At 37.0% G+C, this 22,240-nt stretch overlaps 1 protein-coding gene across 2 annotated transcripts; it reads left to right on the forward strand.

The window, feature by feature from the left end:
- The first annotated feature begins 1,906 nt into the window (after window positions 1-1,906).
- LOC149794214 (uncharacterized) lies at window positions 1,907-19,075 on the forward strand. 2 transcript variants are annotated; one of them, XM_089968324.1, is made up of 6 exons: window positions 1,907-2,061; window positions 9,951-10,025; window positions 11,704-11,805; window positions 12,287-12,410; window positions 18,243-18,329; window positions 18,896-19,075. In XM_089968324.1, the coding sequence occupies exons 1-5, from the start codon at window positions 2,023-2,025 to the stop codon at window positions 18,284-18,286; spliced, it is 384 nt and encodes a 127-aa protein (XP_089824450.1). In that variant the 5' UTR covers window positions 1,907-2,022; the 3' UTR covers window positions 18,287-18,329; window positions 18,896-19,075. The 2 variants fall into 2 exon arrangements, with proteins under 2 accessions (XP_089824450.1, XP_089824451.1); XM_089968325.1 differs by lacking the exon at window positions 18,243-18,329 and having other exon boundaries at window positions 1,908-2,061.
- Window positions 19,076-22,240: the final 3,165 nt, after the last annotated feature.

Raw genomic sequence — 22,240 nt, forward strand, 5'->3', positions numbered from 1 at the left:
TTTAATCCTGTGCAAATAAATAAACATGACATAACACAACATTATTAATATATAGCACAAACTGGACTCGTTATGACCCCTGGTATGGATCACAAGTTAATGAACCAAGGCAAGGAAACCAGTACGAGCCGTTTAAAAACAAATACGGTTAAGAGAGGAGAAAAGAAGCCTTATTCTAAAATGAATTTTAAAAAATTACAAAATTATTTTCTAATTTGTTTCAAGACACATTAGAACAGACTATGTTGGAAAACATACATACATCAAATCCTTTAAATTTTTCGAACGGGGGGGGGGGCTTCAAAGTTCGCCATCTTCATAACGATGGAGAGCGGAGACGGGTCGACAAATAAAGAGAATAGCAGCAAACATATTTTGAGGAGGGTGGCCGAGTGGTCTAAAGCGCTCGCCATTACTAATCACTGCTATTTCTGTTATCTCACCTCTGTCCGAGAAGGTTCGTGTCTCGGGCTCGGCCAGTGTTGAATCTTGGAAAACATGCCAATAGTTTAACGTGGGTCGGTGGCTCTTACCGGGATTTTCGCAGATTCGTTATCCACCAGTGATACAGACCAGAGTCGCGGACAAGGTAGGATAACTGGGACAAAATTCTGGGGGCCCACAACGGTCAGGGGACCACCGCAGTCACAATTTATCATTCATATGGGGCTTACTGGATAATTTTCCTAGGGCCCACAAATCTTGTCTGTGACCTTGATACTGGCCGCTATGTATACCCTATCTTGCACTGAGAAATGGCGTTAAAACCAGAAAAAAAAACTCTTGTGAGGCAACGGAAGAAAATAATTTATGTCAAAAACATCAAAGAATATGTTATCAAGGGTATCAAAGGTCAGATGTTGAAAACTATGAACGAATATATGCTCATATAACTTGTTTTAACATCAAAATTACACAAACGGACTGATTATTAAAAAGCTTCCAGATAATGCACTTGATTAAATTGTCGTTTATTTAGTAACACTTTTCATCCAGTCTTTTTCAAATCAGATCTCCACTGTCCTACGAAGAGATCGAACATCGACCGCTTGGGGCTTAAGTTCTGATGACCTGTGAATTAACCAACGGAAATGCAGCTTCATAAATCTTAAAGTGAATTAAATCGTTCGGCACATGTTGATGCTCTTCATCCATACAGCTCAGTCTCCGAACGCAACGATATAAGATTTCATCTGATTGGCTGATAAATTTAGCGCTTATGGTATTAACATAAGTCAGCAGAACATGGCCCCTAAGAGTAGCTGCCAAATCTTCACGTCTGACATATTGACGAATAATCTTGTTTACATTTTAATGTATTTAAACACATCTGTTAAGCTCGTTCAAACTTTGATATAAGAATAGCATCTGTTAATATCTTATTCATTCCAATTTTCGTTACAATCTTCAGTTTTTTTCGTGCGTATGCTTGTGTGCTGGATACATCAAAAAGCAGCTCACACATACAGAAATGTTTCGTCAAAAACATGGAACAGTTACAGCTGCGCAAAATCCTAAATCAATCTTAATAAACACGAGATAGTATTCAGTAATCTTGGAACATCGCATATAAACACGTTAATTACGTGTAAAATGGCGACACATTTTTTTTTCTGATGTCAGCATGCACATCTATGGTTATTGTATCTGAACCACTTTTACGTTGACACTGAATCACGCTACTACTGGTACTTAGAAGAATGGTTCTTTGTCAAAAATGTATGTGTCTTAAATACTATTCTGCATCCAACATTTCGATTTGTTCAATTACTTATGTTGATCACGAAAACGTCCCCAATACACACCAGCAAGGTGAAATAACCACATAGCTATAACATTTACGTTTGACTTGGACCTCTATAGGTCACCATGCAGCACGCGGTGTCAAAGGTTATCTCTTTCACTTCGATAGGTCACCCTTGTCGCACGAGAGGCCAAAGGTTATTTAACGTCAGTCGTCAGGACACTTATTGTCTGATAAGTGCACATTAGCTGGCACTTGAATCGACAGTTTGAGATACAATGATGAAATTATTCATTTTTCTAGCTTTAATAGCAACGGTAAGTACTAGCTGTTGGTTTCAACTCATTCGTTTCTAAGATTTGCATTACACGTAAGCTCAAAAGTGGATGCACGTGACATTAAGTATTATGACTTGAGAAAGGACTATATGGAATAAGGGCCATTTTCTGCCCCCTCTCCAAATGTCCTTAAATTATGTATAATGTACATATGAGGTGGTTAACAGTTATTTCTGACATCAGTTTTGTGTTCACGTGTCCGTTGCCATGGTTACAGTGTGTGTCAAAACACTAGTAGAAAATACATGAAAAGCAATCATCTTATCCATGTACTTCTCATCGATACTGCTTTTCCACGAGATATTCACGCAGTTTCAAATTTGCAATATATATTTTTATTATTTAAGAGGTTATAAAGCTGTATATGAAGTTTCGTTTCTAAAACTATTCCAAAAATGGTCTATTTTAGACAAAAATAGAATATCGAACTTATACGTCAACTGAAAACTTTCTAAAATACGTTGACAAAAAGGTACTTAATGGAAATGAACATATGTGTTCTTTATGTATGTATGTACTTTTATCCTTATATTTTCATGCTATGTAACACATACACTACTGTGTTTCTATTTTTAGAAGAAAAAAAATCATTAAATTGTCTCCACACCCATTGAGATAGTCTTTAGTCAAACTGTAACAGATTGTATTTAGAGTATATAAAAATAAACAACTGAGCTTATTATGTATTAAATGTCATAATTCATGTTTTATGTAATAGTTTCATTGTATAATCAGTTATGACGTATAGCAGAGGCCAACATTTAGTACTTCTAAATCACTTTGGTCTGAATATATTTTATGCAATATATGTTTTATGGTTAGTAAGTACCATCTTCATTGTTTATTTCCCGTACAAATAAGGTATGTGGGCTACATTTTGTTATTATTTTACTACTGCTGTTATTATTTATTATTACTAGTAGTAGTATTAGTGACATTACTTTTATTCAAGCAAGTTTTACTTTGACTAATAGATTTTCACCTGTAAATTTTATGGCATTATAGTTTTTTGTTTTATTATACCTGATTAGTAAGTTTAGAAGGTTTTGAGGTTTTCTTTTAATGAAATAAAGACATAATGTCATTACAATAAATATGCAGTAATTAGATAAGTAGATTGAACTAATAGGTATTTTGGCGTAGAAGTAATGCAAATATTATTCTCAGTTATAGCATCATCATTACTTGGCTTCCATCGGGACTGTGGACATTGTTCCCACTGTTTGGACAGTTTCAAAATTTTAGCAATTGTTAAAAACATCATTAGTGTAGTAATCAAGTTAAATATTTTATGTTATTCTTTAAACGATTATTCTTGTTATGTATGCGTGTATCGGAAAATGTGATAAAAATTCAGTATGAAAAAATATACTTGTATGCAAGGTATACTATCTAAATATGTAAGAATAACCGCTTCACAACATGGGTTCCACTACCATTATTTTCTGATGCAGACATGATTTGCCACCCTTGTAATGTTCGATTTAAGATGAAAAACATATTGATAAAAATGTTACCTTGCTTGAAATAAAATTGAAATTGATTTCGTGCATTATTTTTTGTTGTTGTTGGTTTTGCTTTGTTGTTACAAATTTAATTTCAAAATAAATTCACAGCTGTTGATGTTATGAATATTAATTCTTAAAAAGGAGAAATAAAAAAAGAAAAAAAGAAAAAATATAAATGAGAGTAAAGGATTGGAAATTGGTGCGATGGGTTTGCGGATTAAATGCTCAACCGTTTGAGCTATTGAAACTGTTGAAACATTATATGTATGTTATGTAGATAACATTTTTTCCAAGCTGCTTTATATGCCTGCAGACTATTAGTTGTGTTTGTACATTTGATATTAGAATTTTAAAGAATTATTATTGTTACTATTTGAATAAAGACACAGTTAACAAAATTTAATGAAAAAGTACGCAGGTTGTAAACGTTATTTCCATCAGATAATTGACAGATTCATTTAGATGACATTTACGGAATTGCGCTGTAATAGTGAATTAAACATAGCAAACGGTTTCGCGATGGAACTGAAGAAAAACCCATGTTATTAATGTATAAAATAAATAATATATGTCTACTTATCATATTATGTAAAGCATCCTTTTGCCAAAAATTGGCAACGTAAAATTACAATTTCATTTAATGTTTTTATCCACGTAGTCTTTGTTTATATATACATGTAGTTCCAAATGCCCCTTTAGCGCCTCTTCGATAAATCTTGTTCACAATGAAATTTAGATAGAACGAAAAAAGAGAGATAAAGAATGGAAACATTATTTTTAAAATATCTCAATGGGTATTATTCCTGGAATTTTTCTAATATAATAATGGAGGAAATAATATAGCGCACTCTAGAAATGAGGGTCTAATTGCTCACGCGTAGCGATACTTCGGCCGGTACGGTGCAATAGGAAAAACAACGACAATGATATATAGACAGCAAAATTCAAGAATTTTTTTAATTTTTAGTGATTAGCGCAAACGTGAACACATGAGTTAATATGAGAACCTAAAACATTTTTAAAAAATTAATAAATCAGTGTAAATACCTTGTCTGATCAAGCCTGCGCTTATATCTTATTTCTAGTTTCAAGTTGCTCAAATATAGCATTTTCTCTTAAATTTCCCATACCAGACCATGTTAAAAGGTCGTGTTTTGGTATGAAAAAGGAATTTATGTGCATATTTAATGCAGAATAGGGAGATTTATACATCGAATAATACAACACGGCGCAGAGTTGTGATATTTACAAGAATTTTTCCCCCCATAAAAACGGGGGCAGAAAATGGCCCTTATTCCATATAGTCCTTTAAATGCATTTTTGAATCAAAACCCCGCAATAACCAGGATATTCTTTAGCTCTTTATCAATTGAGATGTGTCCAAGTTGCCGACGTCATGGAGGTTTTCAAAATATGTTCGTTTTTAATCCAAATTTGTGTCTCTTTTAGTATACATTCTGATCAATTAGGCAATTTTCCGTGATGTCATATTTGATTTTGTTTTCGGTATTGATAGATTATACCTGCCTATTGATATCAACGGCTGACTGAGAGTAATCCGAACCCGACAAATTTGACATGTCCTTAGTCTAACGTTTGTTTTCATATCCCATAAATAACGTGTTCGGCCATCGTAATCTACTGTTTGGTACGTGACTTACGAGGGGCGGTCATGGAGCTATACTGATTTAGTATTTTATCATGCAACTTAACGTTTACAATTATTGCATTTCTGTTCTGTAAATATAGTGTTTCCCTGCTCTATGTAAAAACTGCGCAATTGATTTGTCCGACTGTTTACGATTGGCTCTGTAGCATTTTCTATTAACAATACATTTATTTGGTAGTTGGTCCTTCATTTAAAACAAGTCTTCTAACATTTGTTTTTGGAGTGAGATCGTATTGGTGCATTTAAATACGTTAACCAATAACATCACAACATCGACAAGCAGGTGCGAAAGAGACACGCTGACGAAAGGTTACCTAGGTGATAAATCACACTTAGATGTTCATAACTGAACTGTGGACAAATGTCAACCAATACTGTCAATAGGGGATTGAAGCTAACCACTGACCAATCACAGTGTCAGCCAAACGACATGTATGCTCCTTATGATAGTTGCTTTGGTAGAATCGAGTTTTGCCTTAGTCTTTGATTTCATTTCTTTCAGTTTTCATTTGGAAATCGTTAGCTTTTGTTGTTTGTGCGCCCCTTTCTCTGTGTAAGGACTGGTACTATCTAGATCATATTTCATAGTCTGCTTTTCTATCTAAAATTTCCTAAGGCTTATATCGTTTTGGCAAAAGATATATTTACCCGAAGGTTTACCAAAAACATAATTTATATAAATAAAGTGTTTAAATGTGTTTGTATTATTGTTCCGTGTATGTGCTCTCTCTCTCTCTCTCTCTCTCTCTCTCTCTCTTCTTTTGTTGGTAGTTTATTCTGAAACCAATTTGCGAAACTTTCTGCTTTCTTAGTCTGGTTCTTGTAAACTTTTTTGTTCAAGTTGTATTTAAAGTAGAATCAAAGTTTGTTATGCGAAAGTGATTGAAAACTTCTTGTAATGTTCATATAAATTTGGATCCTATCCCAACGGATAGTTTGGTCTGAAATCTCGTTTCAATCTTAGTTCTTAAAAAGGGATCGAAATTTTCTATGCGCGGATTTGCTTGAAAACATCCTTCTGTTTCTCTTTGTGTTTTATCAAATTTGGAATCATACTATGAGATAATTAGTTCGTGAATGCATTTCTTAGTATGCAGACATAGTACTAGTGCTGGTTTGGGTCGCCAAAGCGATTTTGTTGAATTCTGTGGAATATCTGGAATTCGTGTTCGTGGTCTTTGGAGATACGTGCGTTACTTGGCCACGCATTCCGGATGTTGTGTATCTACTGATTGAAGAAAATTATATTGGTCTTAGTGACCCCAACAATATTGTTGAGAGTATTATAACTTGGTGTCATCAAATTATATCCGTTTGGTGTTCCTGCAGTTTTTGTCGGGTCAATGTTGCCATCATCGGTTATCCAGTCGTATAAATCAATAATCTGCAACTAACGAGCCTTGTATTGAGTTATGATCCCATCGTGGATTTAGACAATTATGTACTGGGCATGATGGAGTACGCTTGTCTTCACGAGGCTATTAGTGGATATATATATATATATATATATATATATATATATATATATATATATATATATATATATATATATATATATATATATATATATATATATATAAATATAAACGGATTTTATATTCCGTTGCAAGATTCGTTTAAGTGCCTGGCCAGAACAAATAAACTTCTCTTTTGTTAAAGAAGATACACACCAGGATCACGATTCAACGGGATTGGATTGGAAATTGAATGAAAGTGGTTTTCGCACATCAGTGCATGTACCACTGTTTTATGCCTGCACAAATTAATCCTGGGGGAAGGAATTAGAGCCTCATCCCCAAGGCATTCATGTGCTCAAGGAGCACTATTTAATTAAGCCGTCAGGTCGTGAGATTAATTAAAGTCCCTAACGACCTGAGTGTAGGGCTTTGATGAGTGGGAATGAAACCAACACGCACACATGTGAAAATGTAAATTTCAGTCTGTTATCAACCGAGCCAGGCGTCTACCAAAGCAGCATGTGACGCCCTTCGCGATTGGTCGCGAGTATAACGTCACATCGGGACACCTGAATTTTGACGGGTGGAAAACGTTCCATATCTCCGTCATGGTTCAATGTCAAGAGAGAGGCAAGGTGGATGGGGGGGGGGGGGGAGGGGAAGGGACCCGGCAGAAGGCGCAAGCGCACAGAGCCCTGAAACGCTAGCCCGTACTTAATCAAATCTAGTCCAGTTATGTTAATGGACAATAAAAATACCAATAATGTGTAAGCCACCTGTGCAATTTGGTTAAATCATACAAGTCTTAAAATTTTCCTACATCTTAACTAGTCTAATAAATCTAGTAAATAGTGTACAAATTTAAGTGCCCTAAACATTTCTAATTATAGATATGTCTAAGCGATATATAAAAAATGTTTCCTCACTATTTGGTTAGAAAGGTTTTAATTTTAAGGCGGTGGATAAAAGGATCAAGTCAGTGTAGTGGTTTTATCGAATCTGAATTCTCGTTTCAAAAGCCAAAAATGGAATCGCTAAATAAGCTGCAATTTGTTTACTAGCCCTAAAGAGGTCTTTTAAGTCAGACGGTTTGATTGTATTTCGGCTGGTTACCTCATCAAATATCTTTTAAGCCGTCCGAGTCTCTCTATACCGCCAAGTCAAGAATGCCTCAAACCCATTTAGTTTTGTTAGACGCTCAGAGGCATCAATTATGATCGACAGTGGGTGTTTCTCATAGAAGTCTCAATAGAAAGTGGAGAGGAGTGTGTGTGTGTGTGTGTGAGATTAGGATTTTTAACGTAGCTTTAAAAAAAATTCAGTCGTATCGCAACGATGTCTGCAGGGGCCCCGAGTGGCCGAGTGGTCTAAAAGGCTCACCGTTCCGGATCACTGCCATCTCATCTCTGTCTGCGTGGGTTCGAGTCCAAGGCTCGGCTAGCGTGGGTACGTGGGAAAGCCTGCAAGTAGCTCCTCGTGGGTCGGTGGTTCTTCCCTGGGTTTTCCACGGTTATTCCTCCACCAGTTATACTGGCCGCCATGTATAGCCTATCGTGTGCTGAAATATGGCGTTAAACCCTAGAACAACAACAACAACGTCTGCAGTGTGGCAGTTTATAGTGATGTCTAGCATGCAGCATGATGTCCCACCCAGTCACATTATCCTGACACCAGGCCAACCAGATCTAACACTACCCTCTTCATGCTGATGCACCTAGCGAGGCAGCTGTTAGTACCATTTTTGTAAGTCTTTGGTATGACTCGGCCAGGGTTCGAACCCACGACCTCCTGCTTCCGAGGCGGATGCTCTAACCACTAGGCCACAGGTGCGGTTTGAAGGTGGAGAGGATGCGCTTGCCAAAATTTCATTGTTGAGGCCATGGTGTCTTTGTTTTTAGAGACTTCCATTCTAAATAAGAGACCGCGTTTATATAGTTTCCTGCTTTTTGGAATTGTCTATAGTCTCCTGCAGTCCAAGGGTATGAAGTTTCCTAATGCCTGGGTCGCTCTTCACCTCTCCCTCTGCTTGGCTCTGCTCACCTTCTGTAGACTCTTTATGTTCGTCATCAGTTTCCTCGTTTTAATAATAGTTGAAGTGTTGCAACGTATTCCGGCTGGAAGGTAGTAGAAGTACGAATAGATATGCTGCTGTCAGGAGGAGTCCTACTATTAGGAGTACGAGCAACAATGCCAGCAAACGTCTCCTTTTCTTGTTTCTGTTTATGGACCAGAGCGTGGTCTAGTGTACTCTGGACAGTCAATACCAGTAGCCGGGACCATGAAGTTGTTATTGTTGGCTTAGTAACTACTGGTGATTATTTTCTCCGTGAGTCGTACTAGGCTGGTTGCAGGTTAACCGGGTCTCTACTGTATGCTCCCTCTGTTTCTGCATATCCCCCCACCCCACCCCATTCCGACTCCTGGGCCTTTCCCTTTCTTCAAATTCTTCTTTGGTCTCCAATATTAAGATTAAAGTCGTCCTGTTGGCATTAGCTCCAGATTGTTGCAACTGAGAGACCGAGGCCCTTTAGTGCACTTAATGCCTGAGCGGAAATAATTTCGTCGCTAGCTCCATTGTTTGCATGACTTGTTCTTGCTTCATTCGCTGTGGACTCTGACCCACGATTCAGCTGGGTGATTGATGTCTTGGATTTAAGTGGCGTGCGCACTATTGTGCATGTGCCAATGGTTCATTCCTGCACAGCAGGATGATAATTGTTACCGTGGTAAGGAATCAGTAAGTAAGTATTGGGAGATTGTTAGAGGGTGGTAGGAGTAGGGGTGTAGGGAGTGAAAGGGGTGCAGCGTGTCTTACCCCCCTGGTGGTGGATCCAAGTTCGCGCACTAGCGACAATCATGTCCTAGCGACATGCATACCCTCGTCCCTCGCCTTAGGGGCGGCACGCTTCTCCCCGCGTAGATTCCTCCGTGCTTTTTTCTTTTTTGTTCACGATTCAGCACACAGACGGCCCTTTATATAATCTGGTACCATCATGTTATCTGACGAGTCTATTTCTAACTGGACCATCCCATTCTCCATACGGGGATACCTATCAAAATGGCTGACGTATGATGCAGGAGAAAATCGCTACAAAACAAACAACTTTTAATCATAACTCTTCTCGCTTATTATTTTTCTCTGTCGTCATTGCCACCACCATCATCATCATCGACATGATTATTATTGTTATTATTACTACTACTAATATTGGCATCGGTTTAATTATTTCACAGGTATTTTGCCAGCATCCTGAGCAACATACGCCAGATCTTTCTTCGAGTCCATCTTTCTTCCTTGATGCCTCTCAGGTTTGACTCTAGTTCTACCATAAATGTGGTCTAGTTTATTTTTGCTAATAAAATGAACATATGCAATCAAAATTACACCCGTTATTGTAGTATGTTACAATAATACATCTGAGCTGAGATCTTGTATAAATGTAATCTACAGAGAAATAGTAACGTGATTCAATTACTTCACATTCGGTTTACTTCTTAGTCATTTGAATCTCAACATTACAGAATTATTAAATTTAGACCACTCGGCCTTTTATGCGAGATTCAATCTCAATTGAGCAGCTTTAACTGGACACAATTGTGGTGGTTAATCGAGCTTTTTTGTTGCTATAATGAAAGTTACATAAGAAAGTGTTTTGTGAGACAAGATGTCCAAGTAAACACAACACTAAAACATGAATTGTTACCTCCAACTGGCAACATAGCATCATGGCTATAACAGCAACGTTCTATAAACTGTCACACTGCAAACATCGTAGCGATATGACTGAAAAATTGTTAAAGCTATGTTAACAATCCAAATCACACACACACACACACACACACACACACACACACACACACACACACATAATAGCAACGACAAACACCGAACATCCAATGTATTCAATACAGATGAACAGACGTGGCATATTACACATTTAAAATAAGATATTACACGCTGATTCCGACATATCGCCAAAGGAATAAATAATGTGCTTAAATTGTAATTTAAAAGTCAAAATCGAGAGATAAGTGTCGCTATAAAGTACTCTGAATTCCAAAATAAATGCGAGTTTTCGCGGGCAAGAAAACAAAATGTGATTGGAAATTATTGCTACTTGCCAGTTAGTTTATTAAATAACGAACTAAAATAAATTGCAGGTTTTAGTAACGCAACTGTTATTAGGCCGCAATTTAGCATTCATTAATTTATAAATATATGGACACATAACACAATTAATTTTACTATATGTTCTCTACATTTTTTCTCAATACTGACCTTTCCACTGTGTGACAATCAATACAAATCATATGTTAATCTAAAACACCTTCAAAGATGACTTCACGGTGAAGTTCTTGTCAAAGGTTGACCTGCATTTTTTGAGAGGCAAGACTGTCAACAGAGCAGCATGTAAACAGAACACAGATTTCACTTCTGATCATCACCAAAACCTTATTACTCACTGTGTACTGTCGCCGAAATACACACGGAAAACCACACCCTGAGATCATATTCTCAAGAATAAACAATTACCTTTAAACCCCTACCAAAATACATAAATAAAACTCTTCTATCACCACCAAAATGAGAGAGGAAAAAATGTTCTAAAAATAGACTAGAACTACATTCGTGGGTACTGCACTGAAAGTACTAATTGTAACCGGGTACTGAACTGGAAGTATTAATTGTAACCGGGTAATGAACTGGAAGTACTAATTGTGACCGAGTACTGAACTAGAAATACTTATTGTGACCGAGTACTGAACTGGAAGTTATAATTATGACCGGGTTCTCAACTGGAAGTACTAATTGTGACCGGGTACTCTACTGGAAGTACTAACTGTCACCGGGTAATGAACTGGAAGTACTAATTGTGACCGGGTACTGAACTGGAAGTACTAATTGTGACCTGATTCCATATAATATTTTGTTCACTCCTTCCTCCTTTAAAATACTGAGTCGCTGTCTTTGTCTCTTTGATGTCAGCACGTGGCTGTGGTGAAGGCCGGAAGTGACTGTTACGTGTTTCAGCTTAACTTCCAACAGCAGCTGATGACAGAAGACCCGGGAGATCTAATACAACTAGAGGTAGTTCTTTGGCATTAATTAACCCTGCAATATACAGATTTATCATATGACCTTTCTTAATTTCAATTTTTTTATAAATCAATTTTTTTTCTCCGCCTGCCAGTCTATGCTTCCTACCATCTTTCACTGGTTCTCTTTCCCTCTCTTTTTTTTTTTTAACTCCACCCTTCCTATATTATATTTAATTATACATGATCTTGATATAGAAAAAGAGAGTTCTTAGTTTCAACATTTATTCATTTAGTGCAGAATCACTTACTTTGTATAAGAATAACTGCCAGATTCTTCCTCCCTCCATCACACACCCTGTCTCTCACTCTTATAAATTGCGAAAGAACCATTAACTTACGTTTTGGAATTGGGATAATTTATCAAGAGAAGGAAATATACGTTTGCAAGTTAGAATTACTGTTAACAAAATGACTTCAGATATACATAGGGTTGAAAATAAAAATGTGTATTTGTTTCTATTCAATTAAAGAAAGATTTGGTAAACGACTTGAAGACCAACAGTTACTATATGCGTGTAGACAACGGGCACATGCACCGTTACACCGACACAATTCAGGCCAACTGCCGGGCACAAAATTGGGCCCTCCGCTCACGTGAGTATTATCCCTATAAAAAAAAAAAAAAAGAATCACTGTTAATGCAAACTCTTCCCGCTCGCTCAATACGTCTCACCCACCGAAAATAATCGATTCAGTATTATAAACATGTAACAGTAAAAACTGAGCGGGGTGGGGCGCTTTAGTTCTGCGAATCTCGTACTCTTATTCTTCCCTTCATTCTTCTTCCTTCTTATTATTGCAATACTTCAGCATTTATTCATGCACACGTGTCTTAAAATACCAATCACACTTCATGCTATTATCAAATCTTATTTTTTCAAACGACTGTCAAGTTATTCTACCGACACACATATTTGAACGATATTTGAATATGCTGTTATCATTATGTGAGTGGCGTAATCAGACCTGAATGAGATTCCAACCATAAATAATTGGCTGTCGGTTGGGATGGGTTGAGTATTGAATTCATTTTGCTTCTGGATCTACATGCATCCATGGGCGCCCACATATAGGGGCCGGAGATGCCCCACCCCCACCCCCCGTTCCCGATTTCACCTCTTTCACCTTGAAACATGTTTTGGCCAACATCCGTTAAACTTAATAGCTAACTACTACGTATTTACACCCCACCCCATCCGAGCATTCTTTGTTAGCCTTGCAAGTAAATAAATACTTCTTAAAACTAAACAGGAACCAGTTAGTTGGATTCCTATTTGCAATTGCTGATAACATTATATTCTTATCAACAGATGGAAATATATTTTTAAAAAAATAGGGAATGGAGCATTAAAACTGTTACAGTAAGTTAGTTTACAGTAAACTAGTTATTTTATTACAGGGTTTAACTTGCACCAGGGCAGACACAGTACTTGATATCTTGACATAGATACCACCAACACTTGTACACAGTAGATAAGAGAAATGAGGTGACAAGTTCAGAACTCAACCACACTTACGGTTTGCACTTGCAGATTTTGACGTTGTACTTTCAGTGCTCAAGGCACGAGTAATACACCACATTAGGTACGAGGTATATAACTGTCATCAGTGATTACATCTTGTATTGGTAGCAGGAGCTTTGATCAGCCCGATACCAGCCGTTACCAGGAAAATTATGTCAAAATGCACTGATTTAAGTGAAATAAACATTTTATCGTCCATCTTAGATGCACGAGAAACAAACCCAAAAGTCAAAATGCTTATGCAGGTACAGACGTGATGGAGTCGTGTGAATGTTGCACGAACAAGACATGTTATTTTTCTCATGTATACATTATATCAGGGACGTATTATTCAATAGGCACAGTAGGCACCGTGCCTAAGGCCTACGAACACCATTCTATTTAAAGTGTACACCTAGGGTCTATAAACACCATGTTACTGAAAAGTGTACACCTGTGTGCCTAGGGCCTACAAGGACCTCCAAGCTCTGCGTTATATTTTATTTGGTGCGTGGTTCCGTAACAAGCAGTTGTGTAATGCAACAGCACTGAGTCTATATTAACCACTGTTGTTGTTGTATGGTTTAACGCCATTTTTCAGCACACGATAGGCTATACATGGCGACCAGTATTAATGGTGGAGGAAGAACCCGGGAAAACCCCGGAAAGAACCTACGAGAAGCTATTGGCAAGCTTTCTCACATACCCACATTGGCTGAATCCGAGACTCGAACCCACACAGACAGAGGTGAGATGGCAGTGATCCGTAACGGAGAGCGCTTTAGACCACTCGGCCACTTGGGGCCCCATTAACCACCGTAAATTCTCTGTTGCTAAAAATCGTTGACTAGTCCATATTTTTAAATATTGGCTATTACATACACGGAGACTTTTTAAAGGTTTCTTTCCCCCCCCCCCAACTTCTGAGATAATAATTTTAGAATATGTTGCTTTTGTTAAGCCGAATATAAAATACCCGTTTTACTCCCCCGTCACCTTTGACTGTCGCTATATGCCGTTGAGTGTACTATCAGAGTTCTTGAATTTAGGTTCTCTGTTTCAAAAGCCAAACAGCCTTAGAGTAGGTCAGTGAAATAAGTCAATTTCAAGATGCAGACAAGGTAGGTGCCCCTGCTTCAAGAGGCCACGGCTTCATCTCTAGTCTGGTACCGGTTAAAATGTGTGTTGTTTTTTTTTTTTTGTTTTTTTTTTTACCGCAGGAATTACAGCCATGACCAAATGTGCTACTTCGAAACCTCGAACATAATATATTTTATCATCTGTTCAGACGAAAGCCATACAAAACTCATTTTCGCTAGTCAAGGTTTCGATATGCTAACCCTATATACACCTTGGCGGATCGATCATATATTTTTGTGCTTTGGGTCTGTGAATTTGAACACTGTTCCTACATGATCGAGACAAAAGGATCATATAACTTAAATGGATTCATAAATAAGCAAATACACCTATAATGGCGTCTTTCTTGTACGTAGTCATAGTACCGATGCTAAACTGACAAATTATCCTTTCGAGGTTAATTGCCTCCACCATTCTCGGCCGATATACAATGCACCGCTGTTACACGTTATTGGTTAGTTGGCATTACTTACTAAGGGAAACAACTCATGAAATCCAATTGATGTCGCTTTGTCCTCGATCCGCCAAGGTGTCGATAGGGAACTTGGCTTGCGAAGATGTACAAAACAATACATCTAACAACCCGTCGATATCCATATCTTACGGAAACATATAACCCGTTTCTGAAAGGAAGAGCCCATATAGTTAGTCCAAATGATATATGTCTTAACATATTTGGCAGAATATCGAAAATAAAAACTACATAAACTTCGTAACATCCAACGTGACCCATGCATACCACATAAAGAATGAACCTCTACCAAAGTGCATGTATATATATATATATATATATATATATATATATATATATATATATAAGAAGCGTTGATCCTATATTTTAATTTTATAAGTAAACCAAAAACTGTCATATTATTTAAAAATATTAAATGTTTGATCTCATTTTTTAAAAATATTTATCTTGTAGGACTACCTGTTTACGTTTATTTGGAAAGGTTTATCTATCTACAATTACCATGACAAGTGTTACTTTATATTTCTGGAACTTAACATTTTATAGGCACTATATAACCATATTGTGCTGAGGTGCCGTTAAAGCCTTTGCATACATACATACATACACACACACATACATACATACATACATACATACATACACACACACATACATACCTACATACATACATACATACATACAGACAGACAGGCAGACAGACAGACAGACAGACAGACATAATACATACGTCATCCGGAAGATCATAGTAAAGCAATTTCACTACGGAACTATGTCTCATACAGGCTAGTGTACAAGTTTTAGACAAACTCAAATCTGAACTAATGCATCACTTCTTGGCTGATAATCTCATTATGAAAGTAAATAAATATTATTTCCATTTCAAATAAAGGAATGTACAGGGCAATTCTCTAGTTATTGTTGCTAGGTTTCACACAGTCACTAGCGTCAACAACGCACGTCAAATCAGAATAAAACCTTTCCACACACAGCTTAACTTTGTGCCTTCTGGTATGACTTCTAGTCCTTTGATTTAGCTATGGCCGCTATTGTGTACTGACAGACTCTTCGCTGGCACTCCAATCCCTTTAAACCCAAATCATGTAACTACTACGTTTTCTACAACAAACTAAAATCCTTAAGTTTTGGGACGCAATAAACAGACGTATAATGACAAGATAAAATATGAAAATGTCCCAACTCCTATTCCTGATTAAAATTTGTAGATGTTCAGTTGAAAATTTGAGAATTAATGAAATTCGTAGTTCCGCCATGTTAACGTAGTTTAATTAGCGTGTGTTCTTTTTATCCATCGACAATAACCGATACAGCAGCTAAAGCCTTGCGTAGCATATCGCACAAATGTAAACGTGGAAGCAGAAACGGGCAAGGTCCCAAAATATGGTCACTTTGTGCTCACTTTTTATAACATAAGGTCTGTGGGATTTTGAAGATTTCGTGCAAGTGGTAACGAGTTTCCTTTGCAAATGAGAGTGGAAAGATGGTGGAACGTTCAACTGATACATTTTTCATGATTCACTGAGAAAAGTTGGTGCAAGCTTTATACAGCGAGGCAGTTTTGTAGCTAGGGATGCAGACCAATCATGGCATGTGAGGTTCGAAGGTTGTGCATACTTCAGATAAATAGTGTAAACGAAAGAACTGACAGCTCTACTTGGAGGTCTTGAACTCCGAATCCCTATTTCCCTTTTCCTGCACCCAGGGCAGAAGTTTGGCATCGAAACTGCATTCATAACGAATTAGATGTCTTCAAAGCAAAATGCAATAAATTAAGTTTTGTCTCCCAGAAGAAAAATCGCGTATTGGCATTACTAAATTCGATAGTGTTATCCGACACATTTAATCGTTTGTGTCATCGTTGATCTATCCCTGGTATCACCATTTTAAAAGAACTGTATTTGATTAGAACTAATCCATACCTTTAAGACGAGTGTTTTTGCGAGTATGTACTAATCATTCAACTGATATCAAGTATTAAAATTAAATCCTAACATCTTAAATTCTTGAGACAAAACTTTATTAAGAAGAAAAGGCCGTTCAAAGAACTGGGAATTCCTTTAACACAACTTCAACTTCTTTCCCGATTACAGTCTAAAATTAATTTTCTATTATTTTCCCAGCTAAATCCTTAAATTTGTCAGGGCATTATAAGAAACATAATTAAAAATTCTGTTTGGGAAGAAATTTTGAGCAAAAATTGGCACAGGGTCTAAAAAGTAAGTTACTACGACGTAAACCACATAGTAATAATACACGCGTGATGGGAATTGTGGATACTTATCAAGAACGAAGCAAATAATAGACCAATTGACGCTCTCCCGTTTCTGTCACGATTAGCATGAAAAATATGAAGCCCATACGTCAATGTAATTTTAAGACGCAAGGGATGGTATTCACACACGTATGTGCCATTATCTTGGAACATAGGGCAGTCTTCTAGCTAGTCATGTAATGCCTCATTATTTCTCATTTCTCTGTTTGTAGTACGGCCAATCGTGTGTACATTGCGTAACTCTGAGAACATGCGAACAATCCCTCTACATTATTCGGCAAGAATTGTACTCATCACACAAGTATTATAATGCAGTTTGCTTGTAGCCCTCAGCATATGTAAGACGGAAAATAATATCTAGATTTTTCAATTAGACTTCGAATGAAATGACATGCTTTCTGCATATTTTTCTGTGAATGTTATTTATGGCACATTAATTTTATGACTCTGGCTTTATATTATGTTGTATTAGTTTATGCGAAATTTGTCAGCGTGAGTTTCTTTTAAAAAGTGATTTTCCAGTACTAAATTGACATTTGTTCTATTATATTTCATTTCGCGACATTCTTTATATTATTATTCATTTCGAGAGCACGTGTGTTTTAAAGTACTTCACAACTCTGATTTCTTATATTCGATGTTGAATCCGAAATTTCGTATCTCACACCGACTGGAACTTTTAAACATCATATTTGGTTTTTAGATAAAATAAAACTGAATAAAAAAAAACTACTTGGAAAGCGTAAAAGAGGGCGTGAATAAATAGAAAACCGCGCACGTGTTTTGTTCCGAGTTGAGGAAAGAACTTTTTTGATATGCCATACGAATACTTCTCGGTCTGACGACTTCTACATACCAGTAAGCCACATAGAACTTATTCTTTCCGCCGACGCGGAATAGAACCTCTACGTATTTTTGGAAATAAACTACCCGGCAAACTTGTTGCCCTTCTTTCATTATATGATATGCCGTTATTTGGAATCTTTTCAGAGTACTGTAAAAATTTTGTTTCGTTGCAGTGAGTGGCTCTGCTTCAGGAGTAACTATGGCGCCACCTCCTTAGCAACAGCCTTCTAAGTATGCCAACCGAAAATGCTATACATTAGGTAGGATGATGAAGAGTGGCCAAATATCTCAGGCTCGATTGGTTATTATTACCACTTATAGGCCAACAAAAAACAAATCCGTAAGCATGAAACCTTATGGGTCAAAACAAATTGACACTGTATAAGATGTCCAGGTTTTCTAGGAAAACTACATTGAAATCCAAATCAGTTTAAATTACTGTTATGGACAGTATGGCGTTTCTAGTTTCCTCCGCAAGATATTCAGCTGGAATATAGTTGAGACGTCTTCTCCGTAAGCATTATCCCTCAAAACGTTTCCGCCGTAGTAGAAACTTATCTTTTTATTAAGGATAGTACCGAATCGCTGCAACCCTTTAAACGCGTGCGTGCATACGTATACTTCAGCATTTTCAAAATGTATGGATTTGATGGATGCTCAGATAGATAGGTTGGTCGGCTTCGTATTTTTCTTTTAAAGAAACAATGCAAATATGTACCATAGAAACGTATAACATTTTATTCACACAGTCTTGTATCTACTTTGTGCCCCTCTTTCTTTTATTCTTTAATTACTTTCAAAATAAAAATGGTTTTCTGTTTTGCAGTTGCCTGAACTACTGAACCACTTGATATTTGCAACGCCAGGATGATATTCAAACTCTGAATCCCGTACCATTAAGGCTACATAGAGAAATAGGTTGCATTATAGACGGAAACCTTTTATCCCGGTTTTAGACCAGAAGTTGATAATGATTTATGACTAGATGAATAAATAACCCATATTATCTCGTTGTTACCTTCTTTATGATGTCCAAATTTCTCTTAATTCTAAACGATATTTTGTTTACTTGTGGCCATGCGGGTGTACAAGTACAAAAAGCTTGTACTTCTATTGGATCTTGAAACTCCGGTTTTCATCAAGGCATGGAGAAAATAATATCATCCCAGTGTGGGTCTGAACCCATGACTTCTGGTGTCAAAAAGTCAACCGTCTATACTTCTCAGGTGCGAGAACTTTCACTTTTTCTAGTACAAAACTTCAAAACTGTTTATGTAGCCGCCGATGCTGTATAACATGCCTTTTATACTTGTCAATATCATACTTCCGAAATTCTTTCAATGTCAACCTTTCTGTAGACTATAAATTAACATCTTACATGTTAACTACATGTTTATACAGATCTATCACACACACACAGAGGCTTTGCAGGACTGTACATGTTTATATAAACAATATGTATTAATCTAGAAATAAGGTGATCAGCTGGCATATATTCTGACCACCCATTGTTCATCGACTTTAATTAAGATGAAGGTGCATGCAGTGCTCGGGTCAATTAAGCTACCGTACAGTGCACGTACGAGTCAAAGTTTTACCATATTGTTCACTATTGAGATTTTCTGTTTACAGTCTGTATACAGCAACAGTCCAATAAATCAAATATCCCCCCCGCCAATATGTGTGTGTGTGTGTGTGTGTGTGTGCACATATGTCACTGAATATTAGCAGTAAACCAGTGGAGCTAAGGTTAATAAAATCATAAAGTCCTATAACTGCGTTGTTATTCTAAATATAGTAGTTAAAGACTCTTAACAAGTTTCAGACATGAAGCTTGAACTTTAGTTTCAAGCCACCAAAATTTCGAGAATACATGGGCAGGTCTCTCTGATGCGTATTCCTATGTTGATGGCAGCGAAACTGCTACAAAACACCCATGTGAAGCAGTTCCAGAGACGAAAATTAATGGAGTGTAGGACAACCGGAAATGCTACTACTGGAAAATGTGAAGCTACCTGTGCCCAACATCTCTTCAGCAGTTCACCTTCGTAACAACCAACTATAATCGATGGATTCCTACTCATAGGAACTGATACAAAGATTATGCTTTTTATCAAACTATTTTCTACACGCCTGAAGTCAAGGTTTGATCATACCAACTTGAAACACGATAAATCTACTATAACAACATGTACATAATTGCATAAACTTTGTTTCACAACCAACTTCATGCATGTGACAATGACTGTTAAAAAAATTATCTTCTAATGCTGCTTGCAAACACGAGACCCAAAGTGATACTGTTTATCTGCATGTTTATGTACTTTACTCATGGTAGCACACCCCTCCCCTTGTCTATCTCTCCTCCTCCTACACGAGGTATTGTGCTAAGTGTTTTTATGTTTGGGATTGGGGTGCATGTACGTTGGGGGAACTTGCAGCCCAACTCCAACTGATTCATTACAATGGCAACACAATGTATTTAAATTTAATATCATGTAGTTTTCTCACGTAAATGATTCATATGGACAGATTTCAATCATAATCAAACCCATCTGAGATCTAACTTATAATATGTGTGAGTGTGATTTGGATTTTTAACATAGCTTCAGCAATGTTTCAGTCACATCGCTGCCATGTCTGCAGTGTGGCAGCTTATAGTGCTCTCTAGCACTGATGCATCATGCCGCAGACATGTAGCATAAGGTCACACCCAGTCACAGTATCCTGACACCAGGCCGACCAGTCCCAACATTAACCTATTATTGCTGAGCGCCAAGCGAGGCAGCCATTAGTATAATTTTATGTCTTTGGTATGACTCGGCTGGAGTTCGAACCCGCAACCTCCCGCATCGGAGGCGGACGCTCGAACCAAAAGGCCATCGGAGTGGTAAATAATTTACAATATAAGTTTATACCCAGGTTTTATCAAAATCTTATTTAAAAAATACAGCCTCTAGAATGATAAAAAACTCAACAACCAGATACCAGAACATTTCATTATCATGAACAGTTCTATCTAATGATTAAAATAGCAGAAGATCTCGATGATTCGAGTTTATATACAAAATCTAAACTATAAACAGGTACAGCCTTTAAAGTTGTAATAAGTTCAACAAATCTAACGCAAGACTGCCAAATGACATGATAGGTAGCAAATGCAGGACTATACCAAAAGCTCACTTAACATGTCAGTTTGGCCAGTTAACCTTAATACTGGATTAAAATGGTTAAGATTAAAGTAAGACGCTAAATGAATTTGATATTTATTTTCATTATTTACTTTTCATATAGTAAGCACAATTAAATAAAAGGAGCTGCTTGATAGATTTTCAGCATTTGCACCTTCTGATGAAAGACAAATGGAGCACGGCAGACATCAACAAAATTTAGTTCGAAAAAGCTGATGTCAAGCGCCACAAATGACAACATCAACCTCGCACTTTGTGAGCAAAGAAAGTTTTATGTATATGATCTGAACACAAAAAAATGAGAGATATTGAAGTCTTTTAAAAAATTGAAAGGAACTGGTGATTTAGTCCTTTGTAATAATGAAATTAAGTGCTGAAAAAATATGCAGTTTAAGTTTAAAAAAAAAAAAATATGGTTTGCAACCCGAGATTCTTTGGGAGATAAAACTTTGTGATCAATACTTTAACAGTCTCAGTAAAACTTCATGGTGATTCATGTGGGAACATCCATAAAGTATGTACATAAATACTCGACCAGTTTCAACCCCTACTGCTGTTGCAGAGCATACACTTTCGTAAATGCACCCCCCCCCTTTCCAACAACTGCTGCGACAACTGAATTTGGAAATATGAAGTTTAATACATTCATTAAAAATAAGTTTAAAGTTTTAATACTAAGTAACGAAACTTAAGCAGAATGATTTTTAATGGTTGAAAACTAAAGTAAGGAATTACTAACATCAGCTATAAACCATAGCTTGAATTTTATGCAAAATCGTAACAAAGGAAGTGATTTAACTTGTGCATATTGACCCACCCCATGGTGCAGAACGTACGTACTTATGAAGTCACCCCCTTCCCCCTCCTCATACGCAGGTATATGCTTTGGTAAAAAAAAAAAAAAAAAAACGCCAAACCCTTCCATGTATATGTACTTTATGGACATCTCCTGTTCCTAAATGGAGACTGTGTCCAAACCT

This window comes from Sinohyriopsis cumingii, chromosome 8, assembly GCF_028554795.1.
Source record: "Sinohyriopsis cumingii isolate HCF-2022 chromosome 8, ASM2855479v2, whole genome shotgun sequence".
NCBI lineage: Eukaryota > Metazoa > Mollusca > Bivalvia > Unionida > Unionidae > Sinohyriopsis > Sinohyriopsis cumingii.

Bases quoted from the DNA above. Each gene is read 5' to 3' on its own strand.
- LOC149794214 (XM_089968324.1), top strand. From the start codon at position 2,023: ATGATGAAATTATTCATTTTTCTAGCTTTAATAGCAACG. The intron at 11,806-12,286 runs GTAGTTCTTTGG...ATTCAATTAAAG, and splicing joins GAGATCTAATACAACTAGAG to AAAGATTTGGTAAACGACTT. The intron at 12,411-18,242 runs GTGAGTATTATC...GTTTCGTTGCAG, and splicing joins AAATTGGGCCCTCCGCTCAC to TGAGTGGCTCTGCTTCAGGA.